Source organism: Macaca mulatta, chromosome 4 (genome assembly GCF_049350105.2).
Source record: "Macaca mulatta isolate MMU2019108-1 chromosome 4, T2T-MMU8v2.0, whole genome shotgun sequence".
NCBI classification, from domain to species: Eukaryota; Metazoa; Chordata; class Mammalia; order Primates; family Cercopithecidae; genus Macaca; species Macaca mulatta.
In genome coordinates, this window is record NC_133409.1 from 143,372,715 (window position 1) to 143,394,700 (window position 21,986).

General features: G+C 39.0%; 1 protein-coding gene and 1 non-coding gene across 3 annotated transcripts in view; one reads left to right on the plus strand and one right to left on the minus strand.

The window, feature by feature from the left end:
• DNAH8 (dynein axonemal heavy chain 8) overlaps positions 1–21,986 on the minus strand; it is a 317,698-nt gene that overhangs the window by 201,199 nt on the left and 94,513 nt on the right. For both annotated transcript variants that reach the window (XM_078000047.1, XM_028847604.2), the window contains 7 exons: positions 18,769–18,844; positions 17,233–17,422; positions 9,293–9,489; positions 8,636–8,762; positions 5,939–6,174; positions 4,070–4,174; positions 4–117 (listed from right to left, as the gene is read on the minus strand). In XM_078000047.1, the coding sequence (XP_077856173.1) occupies positions 4–117; positions 4,070–4,174; positions 5,939–6,174; positions 8,636–8,762; positions 9,293–9,489; positions 17,233–17,422; positions 18,769–18,844 (1,045 nt within the window). The remainder of the gene's footprint in view (positions 1–3; positions 118–4,069; positions 4,175–5,938; positions 6,175–8,635; positions 8,763–9,292; positions 9,490–17,232; positions 17,423–18,768; positions 18,845–21,986) is intronic.
• Positions 9,923–10,020, plus strand: LOC114677876 (small nucleolar RNA SNORA8). Its single transcript, XR_003729304.1, has one exon. It is a non-coding gene; the product is annotated as a small nucleolar RNA SNORA8 (small nucleolar RNA).

Sequence of the window (21,986 nt, forward strand, 5' to 3'; positions counted from 1 at the left end):
TACCAACTCATATGCTTCTGCAAAGTTTATCACGTCCTCACGAAAAACTTCCACAGATTCAAGTAGATTGCTTTTAAACTTTGGCTGCACTTGAACTAGGTCCTCTTGTACAGAAACCTAGAATAAAAAAGAATATTCAACCTCAGACTGAAAGTAGCATATTAAAAACAAAGATTACAATTCTATTCCAATAAGTTTGTTATCTCACAGATATCCTATATGAACAAGGAAGTCTCTGTTTGCTTGTAATAAAATATATTAACAACCCAAATGTACCTATAGGAGACTCAAATCACTCTAGCCTGTGACTTAAGAGGCAAAGTCAATTTCTCTGTAACTGCTTCTAGTTGATCCAGGTCAGGCCATCGCTGTGACCTGGAGTTACTATTATTGGCACAGTCTGGGTCACATGTTGTCTGTGGGGCCAGGCCAAGACCCGGGATTAGCAATCTCTAATTAAAAGTTCACATGCCTACAGTGGTTGGAGCAATTTTCTAAAAGAAAGTGATATTACTCTAGGTATTAAAAAAAATAGCAAATACCCTACACAATGGTCCTGAAAGACTCTGCTTAAACTTTCAATAATAATTGTCAGCACTTAAATAATGCTTGCTATCTGCCACGCTCTTTACATATGTTAACTCTTAATCTTCATAACGACCCTATGCAGAAAATTGTACTATGCTAATATGATTACCATTTTACAGGTGAGAAAACTGAGGCACAGAGAGGCTAAGTAACTTCCCCAAAGTTCCAGCAGCAGTATCAGGCAAAGTCAAGATTCAAACCCTGGTTGTGTAGTTAGAGGGCCCCTGCTCTTAACTGCTCTCGACAATAGCAGCTATCTTTAGATTGGAACATATACTACCTCAAGTTTAATGGTGACTGTAGTATATAACAGTCCATCTCTGCTAAAGGCTGGGTTAGTGGGTTTAACACTAACCATTAAAGAGATAGAAGAACAACCTAAGTGAATCCTCTTTTTGTTTTGTTCTGTTTTGTTTTGAGACGGTGTCTCATTCTGTCGCCAGGCTGGAGACTGGAGTGCAGTGGCACAATCTCAGTTCACTGCAGTCTCAGCCTCTCAGGCTCAAGTGATCCTCCCACCTCAGCCTCCCAAATAGCCAGGACTACAGGTGTTTGCTGCCACATCCAGCTAATTTTTGTATTTTTTGTAGAGATGAGGTTTTGTCATGTTGCCCAGGCTGGTCTGGAACTCCTGGACTCAAGTGATCCACCCATCTCAGCCTCCCAAAGTGCTGGGATTATAGGTGTGAGCCACCATGCTCAGCCATGAATCTTTTCCATTGAATAATAGCAGAAAATCGTGTTTCACTAAACCTCAACAGAGATTTCCTATTTCTTTTCTAAGACTCGCTCCTCTGACTAACCAGCAAGAGGAGTAAGCTATTTGTTAATATTGGATATGAATTTAAATAAACATGAGTTTATTTATTTCAAAAAAGTATTTTATGTACATTACCTCAAGTGAGCCTCACAGACACATAAAAAAACTAGCCTTCCTAAATGGCCCCAAGAAGAAGTTGAGAAACAAATGTTATTAACTTGCATAAAATCATCCAGTTGACTGGTAGTAGAGCTACAGTCACAAGCCGTGACCTCAACTTCAGTTTTGTGTCTCCTTGCTGTTGTGTCTTGCTTCAGTATAATTAGAGAATACAGGTCATCCCTTGGAGTTCTTTTTTTTTTTTTTTGAGATGGAGTCTCACTCTGTCACCCAGGCTGGAGTACAGTGGTGTGATCTCAGCTCACTGCAAGCTCTGCCTCCTGGGTTCATGCCATTCTCCTGCCTCAGCTTCCCAAGTAGCTGGGACTACAGGTGCCCGCCACCATGCCTGACTGATTTTTCTGTATTTTTAGTAGAGAGGGCGTTTCACCGTGTTAACCAGGATGGTCTCGATCTCCTGAACTTGTGATCCGCCCACCTTGGCCTCCCAAAGTGCTGTGATTACAGGCATGAGCCACCATGCCCGGCCCCTTGGAGTTCATTTTTAATGTCTAACTTTTGGTGTATAAATATTTATCAACTTCAAAAACGCTTAGAGAAAGTTATAGCTATCAAGTTCTACATTAAAAGAAAAAAAACCTCAAATCAGTAACCTCAACTTTGCAAATTTAACAAAGAAGAACAAATTAAACCCAGAGCAAGAAGAAGAAAAGAAATGATAAAAACTGGAGCACAAATAAATAGTAGAGAGAATAGAAAAACAATACACAAAATCAACAACCAAAGTTTTTTATTTGAAAAGACTGACAAAATTGACTATCTTTACCTAGACTAAGTAAGAATAAAAGAGAGAAGATGCAAATTACTAAATTAGGAATGAAAAAAGGGACATCATTACCAGCCTAACAGAAATAGAAAGGACTATAAAGACACAATCAGCAGAGTGAACAGGCAACCTAGAAATGGGAGGGGAAAATGAAGAGTTGTTGTTTAAACAGAGTTTTAGTTTTGCAAGATTTTTTGCAAGTTCTAGAGATTGGTTGCACAACAATGTGAATATACTTAACGCTACTAAAATGGTTAAGAAGGCAAATTTTATGTTACGTGCATTTTACCACTATTTTCTTTTTAAAGCTTAGCACAAAGCTACCATAATCAAGACAGTGTGGTGCTGGCATAAGAATAGACATATAGATAAAAAGAATAGAATTGAGAGTCTGAAATAAACCCTTACATCTATGATCAATTGATTTTCAGCAAGGCTACCAAGACAATTTGCTGGTAAAAGGATTGTTTTTTCCAGCAAACAATGTTGAGGCAACTGGATTATCTACATGCTTTTATATGAAGTCCAACCCCTAACTTATACCATATGCACAAATTTAACTCAAAATGTATCAGAAACCAAAATTGAAGTGCTAAAGTTATAAAACTCTCATAAGAAAACATGGAAGTAAATCTTCATAACTCTAGATTGGGCAATGGTTTCCCAGAGAACATACCAAAAACACTACCACCAACAACAATAAAAAGATGAACTAGACTTCATCAAAGTACAAAACTTTGTGCATCAAAAGACACCATCAATAAAGTGAAAAGATAACCCGCAGAGGAAGAGAAAATATTTGCAAATCCTATGTCTGATATGAAACTTGTACCCATAATATATAAAGAATTCTTACCACTCAAAAATAAAAAGACAACAAAATTTTTAAAAATCAAGCCAAAGATTTAAATTCACGTTTCTTCAAATAAGATATACAAATGACCAATAAAATGGCCACATGAAAACATGCTCTATCTCATTCGGCATTAGGAAAATGAAGTCCTTGCACATGAACGATATGGATGAACTTTGAAAAATTACGTTGGGTGAAAGAATCAAGTTACAAAAGACCACACATTGTATGATTTAGTCTACATTAAATGTCCAGAAAAGGAAAATCCACAGAAACAAAAAGTAGATTAGTGGTTGCCAGGGCTGGGGCAAGAGAGAGAATCAGGAGTGATTGCCAATGGGCATGGGGTTTCTTTTGGGGGGTGATGTTTTAAAATTAGATAATGATGGTGGTTAAGCAATGATGTGAATATACTAAAAAACACTGAATTGTATGCTTTAAAATGGCAAACTTTATGGTATGTGTATTCTATCTCAATAAAGTCATTAAAATAATTTACAGTCTCACATTGTTTGATGATGGTAATAGGCTGAGAAATGCGTCATTAGGTGATTTTGTCATTGTGTGAACACCATGGAGTGTACTTACACAAACCTAGATGGGATAGCTTACTGCACACCTAGGCTATATGGTATGGCCTACTGCTCCAAGGCTACAGACCTCTACAGCATGTTACTATACTGAATGCTGAAGGCAATTCTAGACACTGGTAAGCATTTGTATATCTAAACATATAAAAGGATCAGTAAAAATATGGTATTATAATCTTACGAGATCACCATTGCATATGCAGTCTGTTGTTGACTGAAACATTGTTACGTGGCACACGACTGTATATTAAGCTTTAAAAAGATATAAAATACCTTTTTTTTCTGGAGATAGTGACTTAAGAAAAAAATAATGTAATTAAATTCATACTTACAGCTTTGCTCTGCAATTTGTTGAAAGAATATCTTAAGGTATCAACTGCTTCTGATTCTTCTTTGGTTACTTCAACTTCAAATCTGTTTAAAATAGCATAGGCTTCCTACAGGATGAAGGTGGAGTTTAGAAATACCACAAGGGAAAGCCATTGCCAAATCATTTAGATGCCTTCTAGAAACACATTCCTATGTCTTAGAAGAAGACGGCATGTTCTAGAAAAGTGGTTTCCAAAATTAAAAGTGTATAAAAAGCACCTTTCGATTCTGACTACCAGATACTAACTCTGGATCATGGGCTCTGAAATCTGCATTTAATAAGCACCTAGGTGATTCTGATGGAGATGTATATGTCTCTCTTTTTCCTTCTTGACCCTGTGTCAACACCACAGAAGATACAGACTGTATTAAAATAGGGGTTGACTATACAAGGAACGGAATGAAATGATGTAGAAGATACCCAAAGAAAAGAAACTTGAATGATCCAGGGTCCAAGGGATGCCCAGTAATTGTCTTCACCAAAAAAAAAAAAAAACCAGTATGGTAAAGAATTAAGCTTCTGCAGTGAGAGAAAAATTGATATAATAATTGATTATATCTTGAAGTCTGGCTGGTCAGCATCCAAAATCCCCAAATACCAACATTTTTTTAATGCAGTAAAAATATAAAGTTCATTAGCTACCAAAGAGTATAAACTCTCAATGGGTTCAAGAAAGCATAAAACAGTCATAAATATTAGGTACCATAAGAAGGTAGAGGTGGTGTCAGTTCCCCAGATTTTTCAGGCAATGAGGCAGTCTATTGTTTATAGACAAAAAAACAATAATAAAAAGAATCAAAGCCTGATTTTTATCACCATGTATCCGAAATTCTAAATAATATTAGTTCTAAAACATTCTAAATAGACAAACTCACCAAGGCTGTCCAAGTCCTGATCCCCAAAGTCTGTGAACATACTACCTTACATGGCAAAAGGGACTCTGCAGATATGATTATGTTAAGGAGCTTGCTATGGGGAGATTACTCTGGATTAACTAGGTGGGTCCGATGTAATCACAAAGTCCACATAAGAGAAAGAGTGTGGCAGGAAAGTAGGTGTGAGAGAAGACACAATGACAGAAATGGGGGTAGAAGTGATGGCATCACTGGAAGGGAACCATGAGCCAAGGCACGTGGGCAGCCCCTAAAAGCTGGAAAAAGGAAGGAATGGATTCTCCCCTAAAGCCTCCAGGAGCAACATGGCCCTGCTGACATCTTGATGTTAGCCCCATTAGACCCATTTTTGTACTTCTGATGTCTAGAACTGCAAAATATACAACCTATGTTGTTTTAAGCCATTAAGTTTGTGGTGATTTGTTATAGCAGCAATAGGAAACTCATACTGTTTCATAAAAACATCTTTCATTGATCTAAGTTCTAGCAGTTTACTATGGAGCCTGAGGGCACTGTTTCCACCATACTGCCTGTGGTACACCACCGGTCATGAGTGAGACCTATAATTGGTTTCTAAGGCAAGCCAAAGATAGTGGGAGAACTTGCCTAACATGTTGGGATTGACATGACAAGGGGCAATTATTTCTTTCCATAAAATGTTGGTGCCAGTATCAAAAATTCAACACTACCTACTCCAGTACAGCATTATTAATATATAAATATTCCTTTGTACTACAACAGTGTCTTTTGTATACTGTTCACTGTTGATAATTGCCAAAATTCTCCCAAAGACATCAACATCAGAGACTAGAAATAGGCAGACTGTGTTACATAATAGACGAATATGTTAAAGAACCACTTTCTTAGTGTGTCTCTATTTCTTTAAAAAAAAAAAAAAAAAAGCATTCCAAGAAAAAAAAATGCAATCCATTTCTTACTTCAATTGGTCCCAAAGTCATGTCCATTTGAATTTCATTATCACGTATGCAAGACAAGGCTTCCATTGCAAATCTGACATCATCTAAATCACGAATAGGTCTAGATAACTTTTTCAAGTATTCATTAATAAATGCTATCATGTCTGACATTTTCTTTTTGTATTCTTCATTCAGGTATCGACAGAGTAACATCTTCCAAGCCTTGGCCTCGATGGATAAGGCCAATTTCATTGGCTCTGATGAAGACAAGAAGAGATTAAATTAGAATATAACTGGCATTCTGAAACTATAAGGGCATCTATAACTCCTCTGTCCAATTCAGTAGTCACTAACCACATGTGGCTTTTGGACACTTGAAATGTGGTTAGTATGAATTACATGTGCTGTAAGGTTACTAGATTTTGGAGACTTAATTCCTGTCCCCACAAATCATGTATCCCCGTGGAGATGTGCATGAGGTTTGACACCACAGCCCATGGGGGAGCATTTCTGAAATTAGTTCTATCACTGTTCTGTGTGACCTTTGCACTTCTTCTGACCATCCCATTAGTGGCCCTCATTCATTTCCGCATTTTTCTCGAGGGATCCCATGAAGTGGAGTGAAATTTATTGTTTTGTATATCAAGCCATGACTTCACAGGTTCCTTGCTTTTCTACTCCCCACATCATCCACATGGTCAGAGTATCTGTCTACCCTGACCCTGTACCCTGGACCTAGCCAGCTGCCCCAGGTCAACATGACCTACATTATAGACCAATCAGAGTCCTTTCTAGAGCATTTGAAATGAGGCTTGAGGAGGAGCCACGTGGTCTGGGAAGCAGAAAAAATTCATGCACAGTGGGAAGAAGAAACCAGAGGCAGAGAGAAAGAACTTCCTCAGCTTCCTATACTGTCCCTGCTTCTGGTCCATTCTGAAGGCTCAGTTGCACTTTGGATTCTGGGATAAACCTTTTCTCCCTTAACATAGCTCAAATGTGTTTCTGTTCTTGAAAACAAAACAGCTCTAACTAGTCAACTCTGCCTTATCAATCCTTCCTCTTTTACCTCTCAGTACTCCTACACCCCCCCAATTCTGCCAGGCTTGAAACACAGTCGCTCTGCTCTTACCTTCCAACCATTAAACTTAGAGGCCTGTGGTGCTGAGCAGAAAGTGTGGCCTGAGAACAACCATGCAGCCAGCCTGGTGATTGAGGCTGTGAGATCATATCTCATGAGGTCCCCTAGGGGGACCTTTTTCCTCAGGCCTCAGGGATTCAGCCCACCCTCCCCTTTCTTTATAACTACCATCACCTCTCCCATTTTTAGATTCCACTCTCCAAAAACAAGCCCCCCAGCCCATTCTATCAGTATACTACAGTTGCTTTTTGTACTGTGGAGCATAGTGCTAACCATTATGAGGAGACAAATGTGAACTTTTAAAAAATAATAGTGTACAGTTTCCAAAACGCTACAGAAGTTCTTGTAATTATGCCACTGATGCATAGTTTCTGATTTCCAGATAAATAATCCCCCTCAAGTACTTGTAATCCTTTGGTACTTTTCTTCCTCAGAGAATCACAAGTACTTCCTTGGCAGATATAATAATAATATTTAATATTTATTCAACATCAATCATATGCCAGGTACTATGCTAAGCATCTTATATAAAGCATTTCGTGAGGTGATACTGTCATTTTCATCAGCAGAGGAAATGGAGGTTAAAGAGGTCAAGTTACCCAAGTGGTCAAATTCAAGAGCCACAGTTACATTAATTTCTTGATAACAGACCTGAAAATCTACTTAAGGTAGATAATGGATGTAAAATACCTCATTCAAATACTGTCTGAGAACAAAATCTTCCCACAAACTTAGGATAAGACTGATTGTTATGTAACCACGGTAACAATGAGCCACCACAACCAGCTTTAAACCCAAACCACAGAGGAAGTCAACATCAGTTCTCATATGTGTGCAACCCAAGCAGTGTCAGGCCCTTTCTTCTGAATGTCAACTAGTCAAGAAAGACTTACTCCAATGAACCCACCTCTGAGTGCCAACCAGCCTACAACAGTCTCACCTGAGTAAACATCCTTACACAGATGATGTCAACCTATCTACGTCCACAGTCCTTCAACTCCATGCTGCCCAGACACCCTGTATGAGACGAGCAGTCTGCCCTGCCAGGTACACTGTGCCTGACCAGTACAGCTCTCTGTCACTACAGCAAGCAGTAAGTCATCTTCGTATTTCAAACGTTAATGATTGTCTCATCATACTTTGATACTCTAATCCCAAATGGATCAACTTCTTGGCAGACTTCAAACTGTTTGACTCTCATCTCATGTATACAAGCCCCTCCTCACAGTAACCCAAAAGAGAATTTCACCTATAGTTTTAGCTGTTTGACTGCCAGTGGAGGAATCGGCCTGTATAGTGTGTCTATGGATGTGTGTATAAAGAATATCAATGGCCCAAAACAATTTAACATTTATATTAGGTTGGTACAAAAGTAATTGCAGTTTTGCCATTACTTTTAATGGTATAATAATATTATAATATATCTTGGTATAATACTATTATTATACCTTGGTATATTATTATTATTATATCTTCATATAATACTATTGTACCAAGATAGCTTAATAATTGCTTGCTAAATAAAGTAATGCTTCATGTGAAAGTACAGATACTTTCCATAATAAATATTTTTAAAATACCTGTATGTAATTCAAGTGCTCCTACAACAATAATAGGCTTCAACTCATCAATCTCCTGTTCAAAAGTAGCATAGCGTAGAATTTCTGATCTGATTTCAGTCAGAGAGGGGTTGTTAGCCAAAAATCCCTGTGGTAAGAAATAGTCAATATTTTCTTTAATTTTTTAACAATATAAATCTTACCAAACTTACATTAGAAAATTGCATTTGCTCATACACTTTTACACTTGTGTGTGCAATGGGGCCAGTGGCTAGGTAAGAAATGGGGTGTCCACCGGGAGGCAAGGAATTTCACCATCTGCCGGGCATGGTTATTCAGAGTTCTAAAGTTCCCTCGAGTCTCTTACTGAAAAACAGCTGGGTCTACAGAAGTGTGATGCACCTTTGAATACCTGGCCTCTAGTCAGTGGTGGCACATAATTGGTACTCAATTGTTTAAGGAAATTGAACAAAATTTGTCTGAGCCTCAGTAATACCAACTGCCTCAGTGCGTCCATGTGAGAATTACATGAGCTAGAAGGTGACAGGTGCTTGGTATTTATAGATTCTTGGCCTCTGCTCATGAGTTCCTGTCATTTTCCCTGATATTTTCCTGGTCCACCCTCAAGAGTTAGAGACAAACAAAACCCAAATGACATCACAAGTAGTGGAAAGACACCTTCACTTTGACATCGCGGTTGTCGGTCCAGAGAGTCTTGTACTTCTGAAAGTCCTGCAGGGCCTCATGAGCCGCCTTTCTTAGGGAATTTACAGAGGAAGAAAGGAGCAGGACCAACTTAGAAATATCCTTGTGCTCCGCTACCCCCGGGTAAAAATTCTTCAGCTTCCTTGCAGGAATAACTTCTTCAAAAGATCCTGAAAACAGATGTTTTTACACTATAAATAACTTCTATATTCAACTTTAAATACTATCAGTTTTAATATTTCTGATTCTTTTTCAAACTCTATTTTCTTAAAGACTCTCCCTCCAAGAAACTAAGAGCTATTTCAAGTAATTAAGGGCTATTCTCTTGCTATCTTCATGGATGCTCATTAAACTATGGTGTCAGATGTTGGGATCTAGATTTCTTTAATGTAGAAGAACTGTTATTCAGAGCAGATAAATGAAAGACACTGATTAAAACCCCCCAAAATGTTAACGTCCTTTAAGAAAAGGTTAAAAGCGTTGAAATTTCCACCCTGAGGAATAGCACAGTGGTTCAAGGACAGACATTAAGTTTATTAATCAAATGACCTTGGGCCAAGTATTTAGTCTTCGTGGATGTAATCGTGAGAATTAAATGAGACAACCTCTGCTGGGGTGTTTAAACATCAGCGCCGCAGATACTCAGCATCTGGCATCTTGGCTTCCTGCTTGTTAAACCTGGTATTTCTACTGATACAGTATTTGCGTCAGCATCTGGCATCTTGGCTTCCTGCTTGTTAAACCTGGTATTTCTACTGATACAGTATTTGCGTCGTTTTCTTAGACCGTTCAGTTTGATACAGTCTTCAACAGCCACCAATGCTTTTATTTTTCTAGGGTGTCAAATTGAAAACTAGGCAGATCCACCTACTCTAAAAAGGACCCTAAAATAAACTGGGTGAAGAAATTAGATCCGAAAGACTCTCGGTGGAGAATTTCAAAGTTTTTGTCATTATATGCAATTTGAATAGAGATAAAAGAAGCCAAAATAAAAGAATTGTGGCCAGGCTGACAGGAGAAATGTGGACTAAGCATCACTTCTAATAATGAGGGCTAACTTGAACCTACATCTTTTGAAGATAAATTTTGACTCCAGCTGGCTGGGGACCGTGGCTCATGCCTGGAATCCCAGCACTTTGGGAAGCCGAGGCGGGGAGATCATTTGAGTCCAGGAGTTCACGACCAGCCCGGGCAACATGGCAAAATCATATCTCTACAATATTACAAAAATTAGCTGAGCATGGTGGCACATGCCGGTAGTCCCATTTACTCGGAGGCTGAAAGGGGAGGATTGCTTCAGCCAAGAAGGCAGAGGCTGCAGTGAGCAGAGGCTGCACCACATCACTCCAGCCTGGGCAACAGAGTGAGACCCCATCTCTAAATAAATAAAACCAAGTAGTGGTAAGTCCTCCAGCTTTGTTCTTTTTCAAAATTTTTTGGCCATTATAGGTCCTTTGAATTCCCCTATTCTCTGTTCAAATTTTAGGATTAACTTATCAACTTCTGCAACAAAAAAAAAGCCTTCTGGGATTTTGATAGAGATTGTATAAAATCCATAGATCAATTTGGGGAGAACTGCCAGATTATTAATATTGGATCTTCCAACCCATGAACATGATGTATTTCTTCATGGTATAACTTTCAGCAATGTTTTACAGTTTCAGTGTACAGACCTTATACTTCTGTTAAATGTATTTTATTCTTCCTTCCTTTTGTGCATTCAATTGTTTTATTTCATTTTCAGATGGTTCATTGCTAATATTTAGAAATATAGTTGATATCTGTATATTGATCTTGTATCCTGCAGTCTTACTGTCTTACTGAATTCATTTATTAGTTCTAATAGTTTTGTGTGTGTATGAGCGTTGATTCCTTAGGTTATTTTTACATACAAGATCATGTCATCTGCTAATAAAGGCAGTTTAACCTTTTCCCTTCCAATCTGTATATCTTCAATTTAGTTCACTTATCTTAATCCACTTGATAGAACCTACACTATAATGTTGAGTAGAGGTGGTGAGAGCTAGTATTCTTGACTTGTTCCTAATCTTAGGGGGAAACAATTCAGGCTTTCAATGTTAGATATGATGCCTTTTATAAGGTTGAAGAAGTTTAATTCTATTCCCAGATTGTTGAGCATGTTTATCATGAAAGGGTGTTGGATTTTGTCAAATATTTTTTCTATGTCTATTGAGACAATCATGAGTTTTTGCCCTTTATTCTACTCATATGGTATATTTTAGGATGTTAAACCAACCTTGCTTTTGTGGAATAAACCTCATTTGGTCACACTATACAACCCTTTTCCTATACTGTTGGGTTCAGTTGGCTAACATTTTATTAAGGACTTCAGCATGGTCATTTAAATTTAAAGCTCCTTTAAAGATGTTTTTAAATATAAAGAAGTCTAATTTAAACATCTTTTCTTTTATGGTTTGAGCTTCATATGTCTTGAGAATCCTTCCCCACCCTGGTGTTTTAAATACATTGCGCTGTTTTATTCTAAAAGTGTTGTAAAATAGATGGAATAGTGTTGCAGGATATAGAATCGTGGGTATGATGTGTATCTAATTTAAGATACTACTGAGGCCGGGTGCGGTGGCTCAAGCCTGTAATCCCAGCACTTTGGGAGGCCGAGACGGGCGGATCACAAGGTCAGGAGATCGAGACCATCCTGGCTAAAACGGTGAAACCCCATCTCTACTAAAAAATACAAAAAACTAGCCGGGCGAGGTGGTGGGTGCCTGTAGTCCCAGCTACTTGGGAGGCTGAGGCAGAAGAACGGCGTAAACCCGGGAGGCGGAGCTTGCAGTGAGCCGAGATCGCGCCACTGCACTCCAGCCTGGGCGACAGAGCGAGACTCCGTCTCAAAAACAAACAAACAAACAAACAAACAAAAAGATACTACTGAAAGTTTTTCCATATGGAAGCAAATCCTTAGCCACATTTATTAAACAGTACATTCTTTCTCCACTGATTCGTAAATCCACCTATATCATATATTTTCATATATACTAGTATTTCTGCACCCGCTCTCCTGTTCTGCTGTATGTTATCTATCTTTGGATCATTAAAAGGCTGTCCTTCTTAGCCTGGCTCTGTAATACTCCTAGGTATTTGGCAGGGCAGGAACCCCTACCTTGCTTTTCTTCACCACCAATTTTTCTTGGCTATTTTTAACTCTTTTCACTTCCATATAATTTTACAATCAAATTTATAAATCAAGTTGACCACAGAAAAAAATCTATTATGATTTCTTTGGAATTGCATTGAATTTATAGATTAACCAAAGAATTGACTTCTTCATGATGTGGACTTATTCTTGTCTTCCCCATTATCTCATTCAGTAATATCTTCTCCAAAAATGCTGTGCAAATTTTTTTTTACATTTATTTGTTAAAGACCTTATGGTTTGTGGCTAATAAAATATATATGCTTCTACTATATATTAATTGTATCACTGGTGAATGTAGAAATACTGGGGGTTTTGTATGTTGATCTTTTATACACAAATATTTCTGAACTTATTGGTTGTAACAATTATTTCTAGATTTCCTGGATTTTCTATGTATAATCTTTAAATGAGGACAATCTCAGTCTTCCTCTCCAACTCTTCTCATTTTTTCTTGTCTTATTTCATAATGAAGATCTCTAGTAAACTAGCAAATAAAAATGATAATAGTGGGCTTCCTTCTTTATTCTTCATTTTATTAGGAATGGAATACTTCTAAATATTTTTACAGATGACATTATTGGAAAATCCATTTTACTCCTGGTTTGCTAAGAAGCTGTATTTATGTCTGTGTGTGGGTAAGTGAAATATACTTACAGAAACATATATAAAACACAAGAAATAAAATGTATATTAAAGAAGAAGAAAAAATGAATTCCCATGTACTCACCACCAAGTTAAGAACAGAATGGTACCAATAGACTAGTCCTCTCTAGGCACCTCTCTAATCCCATTCCCTTCCCTTACTCCCAGAGGCAACCATTATCCTGAATTTTCTTTGAAGATAAACTTTACAATAAATCAACATGCTTAAGGCCGGGCGCGGTGGCTCAAGCCTGTAATCCCAGCACTTTGGGAGGCCGAGGCGGGCGGATCACAAGGTCAGGAGATCGAGACCACAGTGAAACCCCGTCTCTACTAAAAATACAAAAAATTAGCCGGGCGCAGTGGCGGGCGCCTGTAGTCCTAGCTACTCAGGAGGCTGAGGCAGGAGAATGGCGTGAACCCAGGAGGCGGAGCTTGCAGTGAGCCGAGATCGCGCCACTGCACTCCAGCCTGGGCAACAGCGTGAGACTCCGTCTCAAAAAAAAATAATAAAAAAATAAAAAAATAAAATAAATCAACATGCTTATCCCTAAACAATTTTTAAAAACTGAGCAGTAAGCACAAAACTAGCTGTAAAGGAAAGAACATTAATTGTTCATGTGAGATGAAGGCTCCTCCAAGAAAAGAGTCTCTGGGACTAGTCTGGCTTCATCTTTTCTACGAGTTTACAAAAGCCCTTTGTGGGGGAAGCTATGGGGCAGGATATAAATGAGTCCTAGAAAATGTATGTGTCATGACAATCAGGGCATCTGGCAGCACTGTGTTTGTGAGCCGAGTAATAAATGTCCAGCAAGAATATGGCCAGGATAGTGAGCTGATATCTATTTCCTTATATCACAATTACCTGCCTACAGTTCTCAGTAGTTGGTCAAGGCAGAATGCTTCTGAGGAATAAATAAGTTTCCTCAGCTGACCCAGAGCAATGAGTGTAGAGCAGCAACTTCATCAGCACATGGTGAGAACAAGAAAGTCCAGACAAGAATACAGACCAGGTTTACCCCGGCATTCTGTCTTCAAGTTAAAGGACAGCATATATAACGGCATCCGGCATTTGGTGAGAGTAGTCAAAACTCATCTGTTTCCCAAGTCACACTGGTTGCCCTCTACGCTTAGAACATAACTATCACTGCACAATCACCCTTCAACATTCACCTTGAAATTCCCTTCACCTGTCTGCTGCATTTTATTCCTGTTTCCAATATCCTACATCTTTTTTTTTTTTTGCTTTTGCTTTCTCATTTTGGAAGACTACAACCTTCAGTAACTTTGCGGAAAAGGGTGTGTTGAGGGTACATTTTAAAAGCCATTGCATGTCTGAAAATGTCTATTTATATTGTACTTGGTTGATAATTTTGCAGAGAACAGAATTCTCGTTTGCAAGATTGTTGATAAGTCCAAGGAGATTTTTGCATCTAGCAATTTTTAGTTTTACATTTAGCCTGCTACAGTAATAGAAAAATACACGGAAGGACTAAGGAGAGAATAAAGAATAACGGCAAACATTGGACTAAAAGTAAAAAAAAAAATAAGATACTAATCTTCTTATATGGATTAATTCCCAGCCCTCTCATTAGGTTTGTGATTTTGGAAAAATTATTTTACCTCTCTGAAGAAAGAACTGGGTTTGATCCATAATCTCAGAAGACACAATCCCAAACACCATAATCTCAAATATTGAAATCCCAAAAGCTCAAAATCCCTAAAATCTAAATCCTGAAAGTATAAAATCCATGTCTAAAATTCTGAAAATCAAATCCCCCTTTAAAAATGTAAATAGATATAGTTAAAAGAATTGTTTATTAAAAGAACTATTATTTTTTCCAGAATTATATTTTTGGGATTTTGATCTTTTGGGATTTCAACATTTGAGATTATGGCATTGGATTGTGTCTTTCAGGATTACGATCAGCCCCTGAAGGAACTAAGATTTATCTTGCCAGGTATTTTATATAAATTCACAGATCCATCCACATGCTTTTTCCCTAGCTCTTCTTGCCTCTGATTTTCCAAAGTTGCTCTTTCTAGGTCCTGAATGATCAGTCCAGCCATTCGTCTGCCCAAGAGTCCATGTATATCTTTGCTTCAGACCACTCTCCTTAAAAAAGTTATACTGCTTGAAGCTCTGCCCACTGGGGGAAATTCCCCTTTTCACTGCCCTTTAGGGCCACTCCTGAGTGGGCTGTAGTGCAATAAAAGTCCATTTTCAGCTGACAACAACATATTAAGCCAATTCGAATAGACCAGTCCTGAGATTTTTCATCCTTTATTAGCTGGTTGTAGGGAACACCCCATGAGACCATAGATGTAAGCTGAGAAAGCAATGTTAGTGCAACATAGAAAGGTACCATAGGGGTCTGAGCCACCTGGTCGTGTAGCTTACCTGGTATCTTGGAGGTGTTTTTGGTTTTGGTTTTTTGGAGACAAGAGTCTTCCTCTGTCGCCCTGGCTGGAGTGCAGTGGTGCAGTCTCAGCTCACTGCAACTTCCGCCTCCCAGTTCAAGTGATTCTCCTGCCTCAGCCTCCCCGGTAGCTAGGATTACAGGTGCCCACCACCATGCCTGGATAATCCTTTTGCATTTTTAGTAGAGACATGGTTTTGCCATGTTGGCCAGGATGATATCAAACTCCTGACCTCAGATGACCCACCTGCCTCGGCCTCCCGAAGTGTTGGGATTACAGGCGTGAGCTACCACACTAGGCCTCACCTAGTATCTTGTTGTTTTCAATTTGCCTTTCCCTGAACCACAGTGGAAGCTACATAGTTTTGAGACCAGTTTCTCAATCCCATTAGAAAGTTAAAGAGACCAGTTGAAGAGATCAGTTTTTCGACCCCATCAGAAAATGGACAAAGGACATGAATAGACACTTGGCAAAAGAAGACACTTATGCAGCCAACAAACATATAAAAAAAAGCTCAACATCAGTGATCATTAGAGAAATGCAAATCAAAACCACAATGAGATACCATCTCACGCCAGACAGAATGGCAATTATTAAAAAGTCAAGAAACAATAGATGCTGATGAAGCTAGGAGAAATAGGAATGCTTTTACACTGTTGGTGGAAATGTAAATTAGTTTGACCATTGTAGAAGACTGTGTAGCAATTCCTCAAAGACCTAGAATCAGAAACACCATTTGACCCAGCAATTCCATTACTGGGTATATACTCAAAGGAATATAAATCATTCTATTATAAGAATACATGCACGCCTATGTTCATTGCAGCACTGTTCACAATAGCAAAGACATGGAGCCAACCCAAATGCCCATCAATGGTAAACTGCATAAAGAAAATGTGGTACATATACACCATGGAATATTATGCAGCCATGAAAAAAGAATGAGACCATGTCCTTTGCAAGGACATGGATGGAGCTGGAAGCCATTATCCTTGGCAAATTAATGCAGGAACAGAAAACCAAACACCACATGTCCTCATTTGTAAGTGGGAGCTGAACAATGTGAACACACTGACATAAGGAGGGGAACAACACATACTGGGGCCTGTTGGTGGGTGATGGGGGGTGATGGGAGGGAGAGCATCAGGAAAAATAGCTAATGCATGCTTGCTTAACACCTAGGTGATGTGCTGATAGGTGCAGCAAACCACCATGGCACATGTTTACCTATGTAACAAACCTACACATCCTGCACACGTACCCTGGAACTAAAATAAAATAAAATAAAAAACAAACCAGTTTCTTTCTATGCAGGAAGTGTCAAAAAAAAAGGTTCATGAAATTTTGGGTCACTATCATATCACATTCATAATTACTTAAGCGACGAATTTATGTTTACGTTAAGTTTATCCAACCTACTATCATGCAGAAAGTAAAATTAGTGCTAAGGCTTATTTTAATTTTTAACTTAAGATCATCACAGTAGACAAGGGATTTAAAAATCCTTTTCACCCACCACCCAAAGCCAGGAAAAAATGCCTGCATGTTACATTTAAGATGAAACATACTATTTTTTAAACGCGAAATATATCAAACATATAAAATAATTTAAAAATCTATATGCTATCAAATCCAGAAGGATCAGTAAGATCATTGACTAATTTTACATTCTTACTTTCTTCCTTCTTCAGCAGTTTTCCTGTGTTTTGATGGGTCAGGTCAGTAGTGGTGGGGCTGGGAATGACCGACTTCATGGGACGGATTTGCTGTTGCCCCCAGTGAGCCACTCCTCTGCTGACCTCCAGGGTTAACTGGATCATACGGTTAATGGCTTGTTGAATGTCATCCAAACTAGGAATCATCACCTGCGGAAAGAAGAAACAAATGTGTAATACCGCTGGCACATACCGTCCATCCCTCGATTTTCATCACCTCCACTCCCCACTGAGTGGGGCAAGCCTCAGCTGGCCCAGTGGAAGGCTGATTTGATGGGGAGAATGACAGAGGAAGATGGTGTGGGGGGCGAAGCAGATTTTCTCTATCCTGAAGTTTTCCTGCTATCGATTCCTGCAAGCCTCATTACACCACGAGCTAATGCAGAAGTAACTTTTTAATAACAGAAATGACATTTCGATTTTGTTAAAAAGGCCAAACTAGTACTTGTCATCCTTTTCCCCATGGGGGTGGCAGAATGCAGTGGGAAATTACAGACTATGTGTTCGAAATCCATGAAACAAAGTAACTGAAGAAGCTACACCACCAAGAGTGTGACCTCAGTTCTTTGAAATGTGCCAAATAAGCTAAGACACTATCCTTCAGGAGGTCAGACCATTTAAAGGTGGTTTTAGGTGAGTCACGTTTCTGCCTGGCCTTATCCTTTGACCCATCGCAGAAGGCAGCTCAGCCGTCCCATGTGGCTTGGAGTTCCAGATGCCCATCAGCAGCTGGGGTAGTTGTAGAGATAAGTGCTACGGGAAGATACGGATGATTCAGATGCTCAGGGCACAGGCTCTTTTTATCTTTCTCTTCTGCCATCCTTACCTTAGTGGGTTGCCTCACAGACATGTGTTTGGGGTAGGGATCTGGACAACTGTGATGATTTTATTTAGATAATTTAATGTCTGAAGTAAGGAAAAGCAAGGCAATTGGTAGGGTGCTTGCTAACTGATGGCAGAACAGATGGCTAACTCAACTCTTTAACAAAGCCTTCAATACACCATGAGCTAATACAGAAGTAACTTTTTTTTTTTTTTTTTTTTTTGACAGAGTCTTGCTCTGTCACCCAGGCTGGAGTGCAGGGACGTGATCTCGGCTCACTGCAACCTCCACCTCCCGGGTTCAAGCAATTTTCCTGCCTCAGCCTCCCGAGTAGCTGGGATTACAGGCACCTACCACCACGCCTGGCTAATTTTTGTATTTTTAGTAGAGATGGGGTTTCATCATGTTGGCCAGGATGGTCTCGAACTCCTGACCTTAGGAGATCCACCCACCTTGGCCTCCCAAAGTGCTGGGATTACAGATGTGAGCCATTGTGCCCATCCCAGAAGTGACTTTTTCATAACAGATATAAATGACATTTCCAATTTGTTAAACAGTGAGGGAAAGTGAAAAAATACATAGGACCGGAACGTCACCCTAAATGAAAGCTCAGTTTTAGTACTATGCTTCTTAAGTAACTTACCAAAATATCAGTGTATTTAATAATACTTACCACATTAGGAATTGCAAGATGTACTTCACTTTTTATAAAGGAAATAATATCTTCTGATCGCTTTCGCCCATAATGGCTGCAATGAGATGGACATTTAGCTGATTAACCTTAACCTAAAATTTCATTAACAGTTTATTATGCTACAAAATTCAGTCCTAATAGTAAAGAACATTTTTAAAAGGCCACATTACACAAAGAGAATATTACTTATAACAGAGCCCTAAATTGCAGAGAACTGAGAAAATACAATGACCTGATAATCTTAGAAGCAAACTAGTAATCTCATATACATTTTCTACTATTTTAATGCTGTTTTTTCTCAGTAATAACCTTTAACAATGTTTACTAAAGGCATTCTTTGTTCCCAGCTCTGCAACAGATATAGGATGAGATCACCAGCATATACCTTTATATGCTTCTTTGTTTATATTTTTACAAGATTAAACAGGACGTGTCTGGTCCATGCTTTCCAAAAACCGCTTTGTTAAACAATATCTCTCATGCACAGACAGCAGCACAGACGCCTGAGTCCAGTTATGAAGGACACCCGCAGGGCTGCAAATTACTCTGGCTAGCACAGCTCCCTCTGTCTCAACCTCCACCCCATCCCAGACAAAATTATAATAAATGCAAACTGTCCATTGTCTTTTTCTCTGGGAGTGCAAGAAACACTGTCATTACTGAAAACTTACATCTCCCTTTCTAAATACAAGCAGATGGGGGTGGGAGGAGATCACAAGAAACAGAGACTACAGTTCCAAAGTGAAGACCCAACTTTTAGCACTCAGGGCCAAGGGTTCCCAGATAAACCTATTATTGGAAAGGACTGAACAAAAAGCAAGCAAACAAACAAAACCCCTCAATTCACAGTCTCCCAGTGGAATTCAAGATGTTGCAATAAAATTCGTGTGGGCATTGATTCAAAGTGTATAATTTGAGAATAAGAAAGAGTTTTCGTAAAGTATAAAGGAACAGCTGAATAATAGAGGCAGTGAACCCCGCACTAGATCATTTGGTACCTTATACAGCATATTAGAGAATCAGCTGAAGGTATTCTCCAAAATTTCAGATGCAAAATACAAAGAGAGAGAAAATACTTAGAGAAAAGATAAGAATAGGTAACATTTCTTGAATGCTTACTGTATGCCAGGCAGTTTCCATAAATTACCAGTTTATGTTCACATTAATTCTGTGAGGCAGACCTTATGATTATTATTATTTTCATATTGTAGATAAGGAAACCAAGGTAGGGAGAGGTTAAGTAAATTCCACAGGGTCACTCCGCTCAGAGATGCTTACTACCTAGACGCAGCACGTGAATACTGTGTAGATACGGGAAATTAAAGCAAAGCACTCCTTTAACCTTAAGAATAGGCTTGTTTTTTCATTTTGAAGAGATTCTCTATGTGCCTGACAGGATTAATGGGGGAAAAAAACCCACCTGCATCTAAACATACAATTTGTGAATTTCAAGAATAAAAGAGAAATCCTGTAAGGATCAAAACAAATACAAGTTGTTACTTGGAAGGGAAAATCGGATTAGCAGCAGAACTCTCCTCTAAAAATTGAAACCAAAGAAGCCAATGGAGCAGCCTCTGTAGAGTATGAGAGAAAGGGATTCTGATCCCAGAAGACCAAGCTAGCATTCGTGTGTGAGGATAAGAGAGAGACATTTTAGACAAGTAAGGATTTTTTAGTACTATCCTCATGTATGCTTCCTCAAAAATTGCTGAATTGCCACAGAACTTGTAAATCAATGTGGCCTAGTGAGTGCATCCTTCAAAAAAACTTCTTTTTGCCAAACCCATCACAATCATGGATGGGAGATAAAGGACACAAGAATGCTCAAATACAAGGTAAGCATCTCCATGAAGTAGAAATGGAGAGAAACACAAGGACAGCCTAGTGAGGTTTCCGGGCTGGAAAGAGGCAGTGACCGTCGGGAGGTTGGCTCTGGTGAAATATAGAGGATGGACAGGACTCAATGAGGGACAGGGCCTCGGCCAGCCTCACTACTTAAGGCCAAAAACTGAGATGATGCTCTCCCACCTGTCTTGCAGATGCTGCTGCGAGACAAGGTCTGTCAACCTACTGCCCGCAGCTACGGCTTTTCCAGCGGATGCAGACCTGGGGCAAAAGAAGCACATCCACAGACTCCTTGATAAGTAACTAAGTCAGGCCTCCTGTGTACTCCCTGGCCGAACCTGCCATACCCCCAATATCTCCCCAGGGGCCAGTAACTGTGAAGAAATAAAACCTGGTTCTGTACTCAGGGTTCCGAGTGTCATTTAGAGGCAAAAGTGAAACTCATAGACAGGGAGGGAGGGAAGGAGAAAGAAACACGAAAACAAAGCTCTCGCTCAAAGAGAGCCTGCACATTAAAAGCCAAGTATGCGTGAATATGTCTAAGGATAAGAAAGAGAGCTAACAAAACCCAAAATTGAAACAGAAACTCACTCCAGATAAAAGTAATGCCCAGATAACAAGCTCTAAAGTAAGGGAAAATGTTCAGCGATATATGAAGACTCTTTCAAAAAAATTTTTAAAAAATTGCTAAACTAAAAAGACAGAAATAATATCATATCTGGAGGATAAGGAAAAAGTATTTTTTCTTGAAATATTTAAGATGTCACAGATGACAAAATCTTTAGAATAGATACAGAGGTACTTGCCCATAGTGTAGTTCAGAAAGACAAAAAGATAACATAGACGACAGAGTCATTAGGAGACAAGGAGAAGAGAAAGAGAAGCCCCAACATACGAAATGTCCACACATCCAGTGTGCCCAGGACAGTTCCAGATTCACTGTGTCCTGGGACCTCATCTGGACAGTGCCCCTTCACTCACAAAAGTTCCATAGTTGAAACAATAAATTATGTGGTCATTCTATTCAACATTCAATTAATAGGAGTTCCAGAAGAAGACAATGAAAGAATATCCTGGAAGCAATAACTAAAGGGGAAATTGCTGAGGTTTTTTCCAGCATTAAGGAAAGCTATAAACCCTCAAATAGAAACTGGGCTCTGAGAACAAAGCAGGATTAGACAAAGACAAATCCACACGGGGTACGAAAACTGCAGAAACATTAAGGAGAATATTCAGTTAGACTCATACAGACTTCTCATCAGCAGCAACATAACTCAGAAAAAAATGAAGAAATACTTTCCAAGTGCTAAAAGACAAAGAAAAATTTTATATCCAGCCAAAATGTTGTGAAA